At 36.9% G+C, this 17,249-nt stretch overlaps 1 protein-coding gene across 4 annotated transcripts in view; it reads left to right on the top strand.

The window, feature by feature from the left end:
- MAP4K3 (mitogen-activated protein kinase kinase kinase kinase 3) overlaps nucleotides 1-17,249 on the top strand; it is a 187,361-nt gene that overhangs the window by 125,005 nt on the left and 45,107 nt on the right. For 3 of the 4 annotated variants that reach the window (XM_068976745.1, XM_068976738.1, XM_068976764.1), the window contains exons 13-15: nucleotides 26-104; nucleotides 6,251-6,309; nucleotides 7,557-7,619. In XM_068976745.1, coding sequence (XP_068832846.1) covers nucleotides 26-104; nucleotides 6,251-6,309; nucleotides 7,557-7,619 — 201 coding nt within the window. The remainder of the gene's footprint in view (nucleotides 1-25; nucleotides 105-6,250; nucleotides 6,310-7,556; nucleotides 7,620-17,249) is intronic. The other variant, XM_068976754.1, reaches the window with a different exon arrangement.

The raw sequence follows: 17,249 nt of genomic DNA on the forward strand, positions 1-17,249 counted from the left end.
TGTCCTTGACTTTGTTCTTGCCTAGCCTCTTGTTGCTGTCCCACATAGGATTCACTCAACGAGTAGGAATGTGAGAGAGGAAAAAACACGCTCGGAGATAAACTGTAAGTATATATTGTATAGAGTTTGTAATTTAACAATGAAAAATAAGATTTCAAGTTGTAATTTAGTTGCCATTATTTTTGCTCCATTTTCTTCCAAATAGCTTTTATGTTTTAGATGCTTTGAAAGGTAGAGTTTAATTAAGGCAGCAAGAATTTTGTTTTCTTGCTCCTGAGAGCTTTCTGGCGGTGGCTGGGGATGTGTATTTATGTTGTTATTGTTTGGGAAGAGGAGTAAAATTCCTAGAGTAGGCAGGATAGAAGGAATCAAGGCAGTGCTCCCTAAACTTCCTTGTTAGTAGCACTTGCCTAGAGAGCTTGCTAAAATGCCCTTTCTGATTCAGTAGTTCTGAGGTGAAATCTGAGGTTCTCTGCTTCTGACAAGCTCCCAGGTTATATAGAAGCTGATGGCCCAGAAGAGGAGAGGACTGCAAGCTTAAAAGCTAAGTAAGGCAAGCAGGGACAGACTCTATCACTATTTAATAGAAAATAAAAAAGAAATGCACAGATGAATATGCCTGTGGGGTGGAGTCATACAGCTGATTAATAACAAGCCCAAGATCTCTCAGCTTCCAGGCCAGAGGTCTTTGGCTCCACAGAAACCACCTCGGCACACCTGTGTGACCTTCACCCTGGAAGTCCTTCGTGAACCTTCTTTTGGAATGGTGGCTGGACCTTACACTGTATATTAAGTTCTTGGCAGATTTTGGTGCTGGTGCTACCTAGAAATGCTCATATAAGATGGAAATTCTTGAAAGATAAGCACAATCTACTTGGCAAAAAGCCCAGGACTGGGATTTATACTTTGCCTATAGGCAGTTTTGTGATCATGTTAAATTACCTTTATAGCTCCCACTAAAGCCACGTGGTTTAAATTTGCTAATTTCTCCTCAAAAGTGTTTTTTTTAAAATGACAAACTTAGCATGCAAGTATTCCCCATTAAAAAAAAAAGCCTGTTATTTTAATTTATTTTATTTATTATTATTATTTTACTTTGGCTCTGCTGGGTCTTTGTTGTGGCATGCGGGCTTCGTTGACCCGCGGCATGTGGGATCTTCCTGGACCAGGGACGGAACCCACGTCCCCTTCATTGCAAAGTGGATTCTCAACCACTGGACCACCAGGAAAGTCCCCCATTTATTTTTTAAACTTTAAAAAATTCATTTGTTTTATTTTTGACTGTGCTGGGTCTTCATTGCTACATGTGGGGTTTCTCTGGTTGGTGGCAAGTGGGGGCTACTGCAGTTGTGGTACGTGGGCGTCTCGTTGCGGTGACTTCTCTTGTTGCAGAGCATGGGTTCTAGAGCATGCGGGCTCAGTAGTTGTGGTGCAAGGTCTTAGTAGCTTGGTGGCATGTGGAATCTCTCCAGGCCAAGGATCAAACCCATATCCTCTGTATGACAGGTGGATTCTTAAGTATTGGACCACCAGAGAAGTCCTCCATTATTTTGTAATATGTGAAAGTAGTTACAATATGTCTCTGTCATTTCTTTAATAATACAGAAGGTGATTAGAGATGAATTTGTAGTTGATTCAGAAAACCTTATGTGTTCAGTACTATTGAAAATCTGAAGTATTTTCTATTATGTTATCCAGTTATATTTTTAAGTTGTATTGTCAGGCCCTTTATTGCAAAGTACAGTTACCTCTGGGTCCTTCTTTAGTAGTTTGTATCGGTGATTATCAGCTCCTAACTACATATGCATATATATTCTATTTAGCTAAATACTGTTAACGCTAGTTTTTTTGAGATTCTGGTATGCCCCGTTTTTGGTGGGAGCAGGTGATATGTGATAGACCTTTTCTCCCCATTTGCCAGTAAGAAAGGTGTCATGTCCCTCTAGTATGTTGAGGTAGCAACAGGATTAAAATCACCACTTCTTACAACTTGTGGGTTTGATATTTGAGGCTTTAAAATCATATACAATGTTCTAATACATGCTTTCTTAAGATGTTTTATGATTTTATATGAGATGTTATAAAGAATAGGCAGTCATGCTGTTGATGATAAAGACAGGCTTTGAAAAATAACTTATTTGAGTAGTTGTATATCTTTGTTCCTTTAATAATGTTTTCTGTTTACAATTACGTGATGTCTCTTGATGTAACTGAGGTTTTCTGTTTATTAAGCTAAATGGTGTTAAGGCAATATATGTAAAAACTGACTCACTTTCAGGAAAGTTATTACTTTTTCCCTTTTAGAAAGTCCCCTCTGCCTTCAGTTAAATATGGTAAGCAAAGACTTGCTTTGAGAAGAAGTAATTCTGGGGCTCTTCTTGTCTGCCATAGTAGGATCAGTTTTGACCCTAGTAGTAGTGATGGATCAGCAAATGATCGTGTCAGAGCTGTTTCAAAGAACTAAGAGGGAGTTTTCATCTGGATGCTGCTGCTTAGTCAGTTCAGTTGTGTCCAACTCTGTGTGACCCTATGGATTGCAGTCCACCAGGCTCCTCTGTCCACAGGATTCTCTAAGCAAGAGTACTAGAGTGGGTTGCCATGCTCTCTTCCAGGGGACCTTCCCAGCCCAGGGATTGAACCCAGATCCCCTGTGTCACACGCAGATCCTTTACCACTGAGCCACTAGGGAAGCCCTTTCATCTGGATAGTAAAACATAAATTTATGGTTTGTAACTTGACATATCTTCAAGGAGATAGTAGCAGAAACAGAGATCAAGACCAATAGATGGTTACAGATAAGTAGGAATTTTCAACATTATTAAGAACATCATAAATAGCACTGCAGTCTAGGGTGATTGTCCAGCAGTTATTTGAACAGAAGCTGGAAGGTCCTGTGGCAGAAACTATCATAACTTTAGGGAAGTTGGAGAGAACAGAAGAGTGATACCAATGTAAGGTGTGAAGAATGAATCTCCAGAGGAACTTTGGGACTCCTGGGAATGCATTCCCACAGAGTATAAGGGTGTTGAATACCTGTGACAGTTGGGGTTCTGTCCTTGTTATGAAAGTTAGTCTTAACACAGCATCGCTTAAATCCATGCACCTTATCTTTGACAAAGGAGGCAAGAATATGCAATGGAGAAAAGACAATCTCTTTAACAAGTGGTGCTGGGAAAACTGGTCAACCACGTGTAAAAGAATGAAACTAGAACACTTTCTAACACCATACACAAAAATAAACTCAAAATGGATTAAAGATCTAAATGTGAGACCAGAAACTATAAAACTCCTAGAGGAAAATATCGGCAAAACACTGACATAAATCACAACAGGATCCTCTATGACCCACCTCCCAGAGTAATGGAAATAAAAGCAAAAATAAACAAATGGGACCTAATTAAACTTAAAAGCTTTTGCACAATGAAGGAGACTATAAGCAAGGTAAAAAGACAGCCTTCAGAATGGGAGAAAATAATAGCAAATGAAGCAGCTGACCAAGAATTAATCTCAAAAATATAAAAGCAACTCCTGCAGCTCAATTCCAGAATAATAAACAGCCCAATCAAAAAATGGGCCAAAGAACCAAATAGACATTTCTCCAAAGAAGACATACAGATGGCTAACAAACACATGAAAAGATGCTCAACATCACTCATTATCAGAGAAATGCAAATCAAAACCACAATGAGGTACCATCTCACGCCAGACAGAATGGCTGCTATCAAGTTTACAAACAATAAATGCTGGAGAGGGTGCGGAGAAAAGGGGACCCTCTTACACTGTTGGTGGGAACGCAAACTAGTACAGCCACTATGGAGAACAGTGTGGAGATTCCTTAAAAAACAGGAAATAGAACTGCCATATGACCCAGCAATCCCACAGCCGGGCATACACACTGAGGAAACCAGAATTGAAAGAGACACGTGTACCACAATGTTCATCGCAGCACTGTTTATAATACCCAGGACATGAAAGCAACCTAGATGTCCATCAGCAGATGAATGGATAAGGAAGCTTTGGTACATATACACAATGGAATGTTCCTCAGCTATTAAAAAGAAGGCATTTGAGTCTGTTCTAATGAGGTGGATGAAACTGGAGCCGATTATACAGAGTGAAGTAAGTCAGAAAGAAAACACCAATACAGTATATTAATGCATATGTATGGAATTTAGAAAGATGGTAACGATGACCCTATATGCAAGACAGCAAAAGAGACACAGATGTAAAGAACAGACTTTTGGACTCTCTGAGAGAAGGTGAGGGTGGGATGATTTGAGAGAATAGCATTGAAACATGTATTATCATATGTGCAACAGATCACCAGTCCAGGTTCGATGCATGAGGACAGGGTGCTCAGGGCTGGTGCACTGGGATGACCCTGAGGGATGGGGTGGGGAGGGAGGTGGGAGGGGGGTTCAGGATGGGGAACACATGTACACCCATGGCTGATTCATGTCAGTGTATGGCAAAAACCACCACAATATTGTAAAGTAAATAGCCTCCAATTAAAATAAATAAAAATTTTTAAAAAGAAAGCATCACTGTGCCCCTGTGCTCAGTAATTATGTGGTCCAGTGGAAACAGGCATTTCACATGTGACGATAACAAGGCAGGTAATGCATGAAACTGTCCTCGAGTAACTTTATTAGAGATGTAATTTTGCTATTTGGTGACAGGTGTAGGTGAGAGTTGTTCAGTAGGCCTCTGTCAAGGTGAGATACATATATATATATATGTATGTGTATATATATGTGTATGTATGTATATACATGTATTAATATCTTACTAAAAACTATTTTGTAATCTTTGATGTGTGATCATATGTGAACAGGCATGAGGAACCCATTATTGAAGAGCCTACTTATCTCCAAGAGCCAGAATTTGATATCTAGTTCATAACAGCTATAAAGCATATACATACTTCACATACAACTGTGTATTTTGTAGGGCTGTTTCTCAACTTTCTTTCCTTGTGCTTCCTGTTGCTAAATATTCAAATCTCATGATCTCCTTTCATTGTTATTAACATTCACAGTAATCATACATCCTAAGCTAAAATCAAAACAGTTACAAAATGAGTGTGCTTTGAAATCTCACTCGTTTCCCTGCCTTGATTGAGAAGTGTCGTTTTGGCTGAAACTCAAGTTCTCGCTAGTTGAGCTGTAATACTCTGTGACTCTCGGTTTTGCTGCTTCATCATGTTTTATATTTGTGCCCCTGCTTTTATCTCTGTGGTCTCAAATGCTGTACCAGGTTATAAAAGCAGATAATGACAATGAGATACAGAAATTAAATCTGTGGTCTCAAATGCTGTACCAGGTTATAAAAGCAGATAATGACAATGAGATACAGAAATTAAAGATAAAGGTAGTGAATCATTCATTAAATTAGAATGGCAGGGGGAAAGGTGAATGGAGTATAGTCAGTTTGTGTCAGCTCTCATATTTAGGTTATACTTTCGCGGTAGAAGTGTGCTAGTTGTTTATTGTTGTTTAACAAATTACCCCCAAAATGTAGCAACTTAAAGCAATAAACATTTATTATCTCATACATATTCAGGAATCCCGGACAGCTTGGCTGGGTGGTTCTAGGTCAGGGTCTGTCATGAAGCTACAATCAGAGTGTCAGCAGGGGCTGCAGTTTCCCAAAGGCTAAACTAGGGTGGCAGTTTGCTTCCAGGGTTACTCACATATTGTTAGCCTAAGACTTCATTTCCTTGCAGTGTAGCCTCTCCATAGTGCTGCTCAACATGACTTCCTTCAGAGCCAAGTGATCCAGTAGAGAGAGCACCCAGGACAGAAGCCTTATCTCAGAAGCTGTATGCTACCACTGTGCCATCTTCCTCTCATCACATAGGCCACCCCAGGATGTAGGAAGGGACTACACAAGTTTTTGAAGGTCAGGAGGCAGGACTTATCAGAGACCACCTTGCAGGCTGGCTTTCAGAAATACTCTGCCTGAATTGCTGTCTGTCTATAAAGTCCTAAGTTAAGATTGTCTGTATTTAATGCTGGGTCACAATGAAGTAGCAGGTTCGATCCTGACATAATTTTGCTAATCATCTTTGGGTTAACAGCTTAGACTTTCTTAGATTTCTTCCAGCTAACAGATTGTTTATTTAAATCTTTGGGTGTTAATCAATCTGTAGGAGATGGTAGGATTAAATTTGTTTTCCTATGGAGTAACCTTTTAAATTATTATTAAGAATGTTGAAACAGATCACAGCTTTACTTTTTATCTTTTTTAGTTGGCCAAGTAAAATTTGACCCACCCTTAAGGAAGGAGACAGAACCACATCATGAACTTGTAAGTAGTATAATCTTGGAATCTTAACACTGAAAATAAATGTTTTAGTCTTTCTGATTTGTTGGCACTGACTACAAAAGCTAGTTAGTAAAATTTTATAAGCCTTTGGGGAGATAAAAAGGTAAGTAATTCTAAAATTCAAAATAAATAAATCTGTGTTGCTGAGATTAAATATTTTCAAAATTACTTTAGGAGAAACTTAGTTCTGTACCGTTTTCTGTTTAAATGTTTTTAATGGTTTTTTTTTCCCTTTTTCTTTTTGCTTTGCAATTTTTGAGGGGCTTTTTGCAGATATATTTATTAGGATAAATGCTACAGTCTTAAAATAGAATTTTGGACCAGTGATAGTATTAATACCTCTTCTCATTAAATTTATGGGCAGCTTTTTAAGAGTGTCTGCCACTTTTCTAAACATCAAGGCAGAATCCAGTCTCCTTGGAGTAACTGAAATTCAGGAGAGACTAGGTGTACATAGCAGATTAAGTTTATCATTTATTTAAAGATTTCTAAAATATTCTTTTCATGATTCTTTTTTGTTAATTTTTTATATACTGCTTTCCAGATATATGATAAAATATTAAGTGTAATCTCGGAAGCAAAATGCTGTGCAAACATTTGAGATGTTAATAGTCTACAGAGGAATAAAAAATGAGACTTAAAAACAAAATCAATCTTAATGAAATTACTTAACCAAAGTTACAGATTTTATGTTTCATTTTTTTTTCCCTTTCCTGCTTAATAATGAGAAGAAAGTAACTTAATGAATGCTCAGGACTGAAGTGGGAACTTTCTTCTTAAATTTAATGCTTATTTTAAGGTAATCCACCTGAATAACGGCATACAAAGAGAGTCTTTAGCTTTGGCAGAAAAATTCTTAACATGTTAAGAATGTTAAAAGAAAAATTCTTAACATGATCATGTTATAGTACTCAGCCTGACCTTTATAGAGAGGATGGAGAAGATAAATCATAATGTTTATAAATGCCAGTTGTTATTTTCTGCTTCTCTTTTTAAGTTAGCATTGCATGTATTTAAGTTCTGTACTAATTTAGTAACTGTATTATATAGCAAAGTTGTTGCACTACTGCTCTTTTAGAAGCTGCTTAATTGGATTTGACTTTGCATTTACCTTAATAAAATGATGTTAGCAGGACTGACTTAATTCCCTTGTGAAAGTCTCCCTTTGTGAATTTGTGGCTTTTAGTTTGAGTGTAAATAACCTGGGTTTTTTGGTCTCTGCTGAACAGCCCGACAGTGATGGTTTTTTGGACAGTTCAGAAGAAATATACTACACTGCAAGATCTAATCTGGTATTTCTCATCTTCTGATTTTCTTTATCAGCATTGTTTTAGTCTTAATTGTTTTTAGGGTTTTTTTTAATCAACCATTTTGTTCAGTTTTAATGAATCAGTTTAAGCATTGTTTTATAAATTCCTGCCAGTAAGCAACCTACCATATATTAAGGATTATAGCAATTTTTTCTATAAGGTAAACATATTTACTCAAAGATACTATAATGTTACAGTAAAAATTAATTTTTTTATTTGTTATAAAAACATTTTTTTCTCACTCAGATATAAATTTTTCCTTTAGATATTACATTTCCCTATAAACATGCCCAGTGTGAATAGTGTGACTTGTTTTAGTGAACTATAAACCATCCATGTATATACATATCCATATATTACAAAAATAAAATATATATATAATTTTAAAAAATAAATTATCCCTAATTAACAATGAAGTCCATCTCAGATGAAATTTTAACTTTGTAGTATTATGTAATATCCAGTTTTCTCAGGCCAGAATTTGGGTTATAAGGACTCCCTGAAGTTTTAAATACTAAGACTATCTTACCATTAGGTAAGAAAAGATGAGAAATTAACCCTAGCAAATATTAAATAAATAGTACTTTTAATAGTTGTTATTAAGTAGTTTTTTCAATTTTTGTAGCTGGCTAGGGCCCCGAGTTGCCTCAGCATTTATTTCTTGATCTGCTTTTCTGCCTTTTCAATTGAATTTTCCTTCTCTTTCCTTCCTCTCATACCTGTTTTAGTTCTGGTTAGTTTAAATGATTCTTTATAAAAATTTCTAAATCTATGCCAAATAATATTTATAGAACATAAAAGAGACTTAAAATATAGTTTCCCTTTTAGGAAAGTTGCTGTCTTGATAGGTGGAAAATACTTGTATATGTAAACTCTTAGCTTTGCAGCACAATGTATAGTGCGCTGCCAGAGTTTCTTCTAGTGGTGACTGTTGTTGAGGAGAGTCTAACATATAATAGGTACTATGGAAATCAAAGAAGGAGAAAAGCTTTGGGGTTAATGTGATTCATCTGGTTTGTGGGAGGAACTAAAAGTCTGATTTCAGTATTGTATAGGAATCATTCTATGTTTTTCAGGAAGAAAATGAATAAATGACTCCTGTGTTTCATGGGAATGAACGTGGGAATAGTCATTGACACAGTTTTCAGAGATGGCAGATAAAGAGCTGAAATTATGGAGTGGTTATATTACTACTACTAATGATGAGATTAGCTCAGAAAAGGAAGGTTCATGTCATCAAAGAGGAAATGATAGATGAAACCATGAGATTGCATGTGTTCCCCAGTTAGGTCTGAAGAAAGAAAGCGCAGAAAACGAGTTACCACAGCAGTGATGCCTGTTCTGCGGTCAGAGGTAGAACCGGCACTGGAGGTAGGGAAGAAGCAGCTGAAACACTGGAAGCTGAAACTGAAGTCGCTCAGTCGTGTCCGACTCTGCGATCCCATGGACTGCAGCCTACCAGGCTCCTCAGTCCATGGAATTTTCCAGGCAGGAGTACTGGAGTGGGTTGCCATTTCCTTCTCCAGGGGATCTTCCCAACTGGAAGAGTCAGTAAATGGCCCAGAGAGGCCAGAAGACATGAGGCCAGAATTAATCATCTGAGGGGACAGGTGAGATGGAATGTCTGAAGACAACACTGCCAGTGATTTGTGGATAGAAAATTTCTTCAAAATTAGGCATATGTACGCTAGAATGACAGTGAAATTTGTTGTGGAAATAAAAGACCACAGACTCAAAAATATAAAATATATTCTCCAGGAAAAAAAACAAAACGAGAAACCATTTTAGAGTTAGAGTCTTTTTCTCTACCCTGTGTGTAACTCACCTAGTAACTTGAGTGAGTTAGCATGGCTCTCTTCCCTCGAACTACCTCCCACACCCCTTATGTTATGGTAGTGGGGGCAGTTGACAAGGGGGTCTTGTGAAAGAGAAGAGCTTTAGAGCCATTCAGCTTGTGGATAGTTCTGGAAGAAGAGGAATGAATGAAGTATTTGTCATATCCTACCATTTATAAAATCAACCTTTAAAAATCCACTTTTACTGATAGACTCCCATTCCCCCATCCCCAGCCCCTGGCAGTTGCCATTCTATTTTCTGTGTCTTTGAGTTTTTATTTACTCTATGTAAGTGTATTCTGTATTCCATGTAAGTGGAATCATGCATTATTTGTCCTTTTGTTACAAAAATATAAGTGAAGTAACTGGCTCACTTCACTTGGCATAATGTCATAACATCTTCAAGATTTATCTATATTGTAGCATGTGTCAGAGTTGCTTAAGTCTGAATAATGTTTCATTGTGTATATAGCACATGTTGTTTATCCATTAATCCATCAATGGACTCTCTTGTGCATAATGCTGCCCCTGTGAACCTGGATATACAAAAATCTGTCAAGTTTCTGCTTTTAGTTCTTTTGGGCATATAACTGGAAGGGTGGTTGCTGGATCATGTGTTAATTCTATGCTTGATTTTGGGGGGGAATTAACGTACTGTTTTCTATAGCAGCTGCATTATTACAGTCCCGCCAGCGGTTCACAAGGGTTCCAATTTTCTCCACATCTTCAATGCTTGTTATTTTCTGAGTGTATGTTTGTTTCATTGAAGTATAGTTGATTTATAGTATTCCTTTAGTTTCTGGTGTGTCACATAGTGATTCAGGTTTTTTTTATAAAGATTATATTCCATTATAGGTTGTTATAAGATACCAGGTATAATTCCCTGTGTTATACAGCAAACCCTTTTTGCTTGTCTATTTTATATTTAGTAGTTTGTATCAGTTAATCCCCTACTTCTATTTTTCTCTCCTCCTGCTCTCTCCCTTTTGGTACCTATAAGTTTATTTTCTGTGTCTGTGAGTCTGTTTCTGTTTTGTAAATAGATTAATTTGTTTTATTTTTTAGATTCTGCATAGACTAGGCATAATATTCTATAGGCTAGTCCACGTTGATGCAAGTGGCAATATTTCATTTTTTATGACTGAGCATTACTTCATTGTGTGTGCATACCACATCTTTTGTTGACGGGCACTTGGGTCACTTCCATGTTCTGACGTTGTAAACAGTGCTGCTGTGAACTTTGAGGTGCATATGTCTTTTCGCACCAGTGTTTTTGTTTTTTGGTGTGAAGTAGTCATAATTATTTCAGTCTCCTGCTTTCCTAGTTCTTAGCACTGTGAACAGGATTTCAACTCTTAACAAATACTTATTGCTGGCCACGAAAAACCTGATGGACCCCAAATGTCTGGCTGTTATCTTAGTAGAGTATTGGCACCAAGATGATGGCCCTAAATCTTTCATGACCGAAAAGAAGCATTTACCTTCTTAAAGACCTCACCACCTTACTTGTCATCAGTGATTTCTGGTTGCAAGTATTTTCATCTTATGGTTTTTGTAAATGAATTCAGAATATTATTATACCTCAATTTTCATTACTCTAATAGAGGATTTTTTAATCAGGCAATCTTAATATGTGAAATATATATGAAATATATGAAACAAAAAGAAGAAAGCTTGATTTTAGCATTGTTAGTGAAAAAAAAGTCTTTAAATTTTGAAACATGCCTGAGTTAAAAAAGCAAAGTAAAAAACACAGCAAAATTCGATAATAGTAAGAGTTTTGCCCATAACCATATAAATGGATATATCCCATCTACAAGATGCTGTCTTTATGTTAAAAGAATATATTACACATCTGTTCAGCTACTGCTGATCTTCCTAGTTGTACTTGGCATTTTAGCCCATATACCAGGGAAAAATATATTGAAAGGTATTTACAGTTGACCCTTGAAGGGACACCAGCAATCAAAGGTCGGAGTATAACTATAAAGTTGGGCGTCCTGTGCTTCTGTGTTTTCCGGTTCAGCCAACAGCATATCATGTGGTATTGTAGTATGTACTTACTGAAAAAAAGTCAACATATTAACTGGATGCATCCACGTGGCACTAGTGGTAAAGAACCTGGCTGCCATGCAGGAGCTGTAAGAGACTAGATCTGACAGACAGAGTGCCTGATGAACTATGGATGGAGGTTCGTGACATTGTACAGGGATCAAGATCATGCCCAAGAAGAAGAAAAGCAAAAAGCAAAATGGCTGTCTAAAGAGCCCTTACAAATAGCAGTGAAAAGAAGAGAAGCAAAAAGCAAAGGAGAAAAGGAAAGATACACCCATTTGAATGCAGAGTGCCAAAGAATAGCAAGGAGAAATAAAACCTTCCTGGGTAATCAGTGCAAAGAAATAGAGAAAAACAATAAAATAGGAAAGACTAGAGATCTCTTCAAGAAAATTAGAGGTACCAAGGGAACATTTAATGCAAAGATGGGCTCAATAAAGGACAGAAATGGTATGGACCTAACAGAAGCAGAACATATTAAGAAGAGGTGGCAAGAATACACAGAACTATACGAAAAAGATCTTCATGACCCAGATAACCACAACTGTGTGATCACTCACCTAGAGCCAGACATCCTAGAATGTGAAGTCAAGTGGGCCTTAGAAAGCATCACTATGAACAAAGCTAGTGGAGGTGATAGAATTCCAGTTGAGCTATTTCAAATCCTGGAAGATGATGCTCTGAAAGTGCTGCACTCAGTATGTCAGCAAATTTGGAAAACTCAGCAATGGCCACAGGACTGGAAAAGGATTGCATTCCAATCCCCAAGAAAGGCAGTGCCAAAGAATGCTCAAACTACCACACAATCGCACTCATCTCACATGTTAGTAAAGTAATGCTCAAAATTCTCTAAGCCAGGCTTCAACAGTACATGAACTGTGAACTTCCAGATGTTCAAGCTGGATTTAGAAAAGGCAGAGGAACCAGAGATCAAATTGCCAATATCTCCTGGACCATCTAAAAGCATGAGAGTTCCAGAAAAACATCTGTCTCTGCTTTATTGACTATGCCAAAGCCTTTGACTGTGTGGATCACAATAAACTGTGGAAAATTCTGAAAGAGATGGGCATACCAGACCACCTGACCTGCCTTCTGAGAATTCTGTATGCAGGTCAGGAAGCAACAGTTAGAGCTGGACATGGAACAACAAACTGGTTCCAAATAGGGAAAGGAGTACATCAAGGCTGTGTATTGTCACCTGCTTATTTAAATTATCTGCAGAGTAGATCATGAGAAGCATTGGGCTGGAAGAAGCAAAAGGTGGAATCAAGATTGCCGGGAGAAATATCAATAACCTCAGATATGCAGATGACACCACCCTTATGGCAGAAAGTGAAGAGGAACCAAAAAGCCTCTTGAGGAAGGTGAAAGAGGAGAGTGAAAAAGTTGGCTTAAAGCTCAGCATTCAGAAAACAAAGATCATGGCATCTGGTCCCATCACTTCATGGCAAATAGATGGGGCAACAGTGGCTGAATTTATTTTGGGGGGCTCCAAAATCACTGCAGATGGTGACTGCAGCCATGAAATTAAAAGACGCTTATTCCTTGGGAGGAAAGTTATGACCAACCTAGATAGCATATTGAAAAGCAGAGAAGATTTTTTTACCAACAAAGGTCCGTCTAGTCAAGGCTATGGTTTTTCCAGTAGTCATGTATGGATGTGACAGTTGGAGTATAAAGAAAGCGCAGCGCCAAGGAATTGATACTTTTGGACTGTGGTATTGGAGAAGACTCTTGAGAGTCCCTTGGACTGCAAGGAGATCCAACCAGTCCATCCTAAAGGAGATCAGTCCTGGTTGTTAATTGGAAGGACTGATGCTGAAGCTGAAACTCCAATCTTTAGCCACCTGATGGCAAAGAGCTGACTCATTTGAAAAGACTCTGATGTTGGGAAAGACTGAAGGCAGGAGGAGAAGGGATAACAGAGGATGAGATGGTTGGATGGCATCACTGACTCAGTGGACATGAGTTTGGGTAAACTTCAGGAGTTGGTGATGGACAGGGATGCCTGGCATGCTGCGGTAGATGGGGTTGCAAAGAGTCAGACACGACAGAGTGACTGGTCTGAACTGAACTGAAGAGACACAGGTTTGATTCCTGGCTCTGGTAGATCCCCTGGAGGAGGGCATGGCAACCCACTCCAGTATTCTTGCCTGGAGAATCCCATGGACAGATGAGTCTGGCAGGTTACAGTCACACAGAGTTGGACACAACTGGAGCAACTGAGGACGCATGCTTACAGTCTAAACCCATTGCTGTTCAAGGGTCAGCTGTATATGTGGAACGCTGTGTTAATTGCTGTGGAGGAACATCAACAGTAACATAATCATTGCTCTGGAGAACATGGGTCTCCTGCATTGCAGGCGGATTCTTTACCAACTGAGCTATAAGATTACCCCAGAATTAAGTCAAAATTGAATAAAGTCTGTAAATAAATTTACTATGGGAACAGATCAGCTGTGTTCATTTTAAATCTGTTAAACTCTTACTTACTATAAAGTTATGTTGTGTGGTCACATTTCTTACCTTTTGTATATGAAGACAGTTTCTAGGGAGGACTCATTTTATAATTGCATGACGATAGGACATTAGCTGGAAAATCACACCTAACCTGTTTCAAATATACTTCAACAAAATTAAAAAGAGAAAATAATAACCTACTGATATTCATTCCGTATTTATTCAGTTTGCGTCCTGTCTTCTGCTTTTATTAATCAGTGTTCCAACCCTACTTGCTTTTCTTTTTTAAGAAACAAGAATTATCTACAGTTCAGTCCCTTTTACATATGTAAATTGTCTACCACATTAAAAAATATTTCCTAACACTTTACTCATGCACCATATTTTCTCATTTTTTTGATGAGAAAAAAAATTCTATTTTCTTGGTTAAAATATATTGCTAAAGTATTTCTTTTGTGTTTTTGTAGCTAACTGTAGTAATCCTTTTGACTTCCTGCTGTTTTCTCATCAGTTATAGATAGACTTTGTAATCTCCAGCTAAGTTAAAAAAAAATAAGATTTTCTTGGTCATATATTCTCCTTTTCCAGTGTTCTGCATCATATCCTCTGTTTATTTTCAGTTCTTGCAAGGCCCTTGTTTTCTTAGAGCCTTTATCCTAGTTCAGAAGTTTTCCCCTGTTCATTAAAACACTTAGGACTTTCTAACCCCAAAAGATATTTTAATTGGGACTAGGTTAACCATCTTAAATTTTTTGCTGAATTTTCAGTTTGAATCTGTTCTGGGCTATTGCATGTTTTCAATCTATGTTGGTTGGCTTCTTTGTTAAACACTGTCATTCGTTAATAAGTTGATGCCTGATTTATGCTACTGAATTTTTTATGTCTATCTAGGCATGTTCAAATATATTATTTAGCTTATAAAGAATGGGCTTATTTTATTATTTTATAGGGTTAATTTGAGTGTTTTGCCAAAAGTTTTGGTAGCATTTTTCTATTCAGAATAGCCTCCAGGTCCTGTTGGAAAGCTTTCTAGATCAGTCAAGACTGCCCTAAAGATACATGAATGACTACTAACTTTGCCCAAGCTTCGCTTTTCTTCCTTTCCTTTTTATTTCTTCTCATTTTTCTTATCTGATTTGCTATCTGAATTCCTGCCATTTAATAAGTGCTTGGTGAATAATAGTTGAATTAAACAAGATTAACTGATTCTTAGAAGAACTTAGTGTAGTCCTTTTACTTGAAGACATGCCCAGCACATTTCCCCCCCACTTTGGATGCTAAAACACAACTTACAGAGAAGGAATTACTAAAGAATGAAACCCTTTCAGTTTTAGCTTTCCTGGTAGGGCTTAATACATGGCACATGTAATCATCAGACTTGGATCTATCAACAGATTCTCCCCAGCCTGAGTGCTAATCTGTATGTGAACTTAGGCTCCATTTTCTATTAGAATATTTCATTAGTTATTTTAAATTCTTCTCTTACCTTTCTGAATATCTCAGTTGATTTTTTTAAAGTTATCATCATTGACCTGGTAATTGTCATAAAGCAGATGAGCTAGCTATTCTTAGGACATATCTATATTTATATAATACAAGCCATGGCCCCTCTGCACGAATGTGTGCTTTTGAAAGCTGTCATTTGATTAAAGGCTTAAGAGATTGTATTGGCTAAAGAGGTTACTGGTCTGGCTTTTAGAAGGGCCCAATTACTTGTAGCTAAAGAAAATAAACTTGAATTCAATAAGGTATGCATTGATATTAGTATTTCTCTCTTCTAAATACCAAAGCTTAGAAGTTCCTATGTAACATGACCACTTAAATAGTACAGCATAATAATTGTGTGAGGGTCTAATGATAGTAGTGATTTCATCCTATTAAAATATATCATTACAAATTAAAGAGAACAAGTATCCTTTTTCATTAGGATTTTATGTGATACCAGTGTGACAGTTCACTAATCTTTTTTGTTTATGATATATTATCTTTTCTGTCGGTGGTAAGTACATATATTATGCATGGAAGAACACAATTATTGAAGAAAACAAAATTTGAGTTTGTCTAAACCAGGCTTTTGACTTTTATTTTCATCAGATTTTTTTTTGGACAGGTCTTAGAGTATTTAAATGTTAAAATGCTTTTCACTTATATGTGATGTATTGCTTAGAAGTCTCATATTTCTCAGCTTAATATTTATGTGATCTGTGTATATCCTAACAAGGCTGAATAGTAGTTATTAACAGGAAAATAAACAAATGGCATTTGAAAAAGCATTTATTTAGGGCCTAATTACTGTGTGCCAGGTACTATGCTAGACCCTAGGCTATAGGGAAAAAAGATGGATTTAACAATTTTCCTATGTTTGAGGAGTTTTACAGCCTGGCTATTATTTTTATAGACTTATAAATAAATTAATGAAAGGCAGTGTAAATGCTAAAGGAGACATATGTGTTAAATACTGTGGAGTCATGAAGAAGGTCCCACCTGTCTTCCTGGACAGTCTTGGAAGGCTGCTCCAAGAAAGTAATTTTTGCACTAAGTCCTCATTGTGCTCTGGCAATATCTTGTAAAATTAGAAAGCACTTTGAGTACACTAATGTATTCTGATGAAAATAACATTCATTTAAAATGTGAAATATTCCCCCCTTAATCATTAAAACAGTGCTTGAAATACCGTGGGAGAAAATGAAACTTTGTACTTTCCATAGTTGTTGGAAGGTACTTTTTCCTCCAGAAGGCATCTGAGTCCAGCACGCTTATTATTAGTTCCTTCATATTTCAGCTCTTAACTCTACAACTTGCAGCGTTCAGTGGAAATGTTTAAATAGTTGAACTGCCCTAATAATAATCACATGAAGTTTTGCTATGTAACTGGCAAAAGTATTGAAAGTCCTTAAGGGCAGTTTATAATCTTGTGCAAGTTCACATGTATAATTTACTTTAAAAAAGCACCTTATTTTTTAATCTTTAAAAAATCATTACCTGTTGAGGCAGTAGTAGAAATATATGAATGTGTGTGTATACATAATGAATCCAGATCTTATTTACAAAGTCAAATCAAGATTTTTGTTGCTTGTTCTCTTTTGTAATCGTTTTTGCTTCATTATAGCTTGAGCATAAATACCTTATTTCAGCTTTTTTTTTTCCAAAAACTTATTTTCACAAATGTTAATTATAGTATCAGTGACCGTAAATGAAACTTGCATATATTATTCAAACTAGTTGCCAGAATATTTTTGGTAACTTAAATCATAAAATGTAT

The sequence above is a fragment of the Capricornis sumatraensis genome, chromosome 1, assembly GCF_032405125.1.
Source record: "Capricornis sumatraensis isolate serow.1 chromosome 1, serow.2, whole genome shotgun sequence".
Lineage (NCBI taxonomy): Eukaryota > Metazoa > Chordata > Mammalia > Artiodactyla > Bovidae > Capricornis > Capricornis sumatraensis.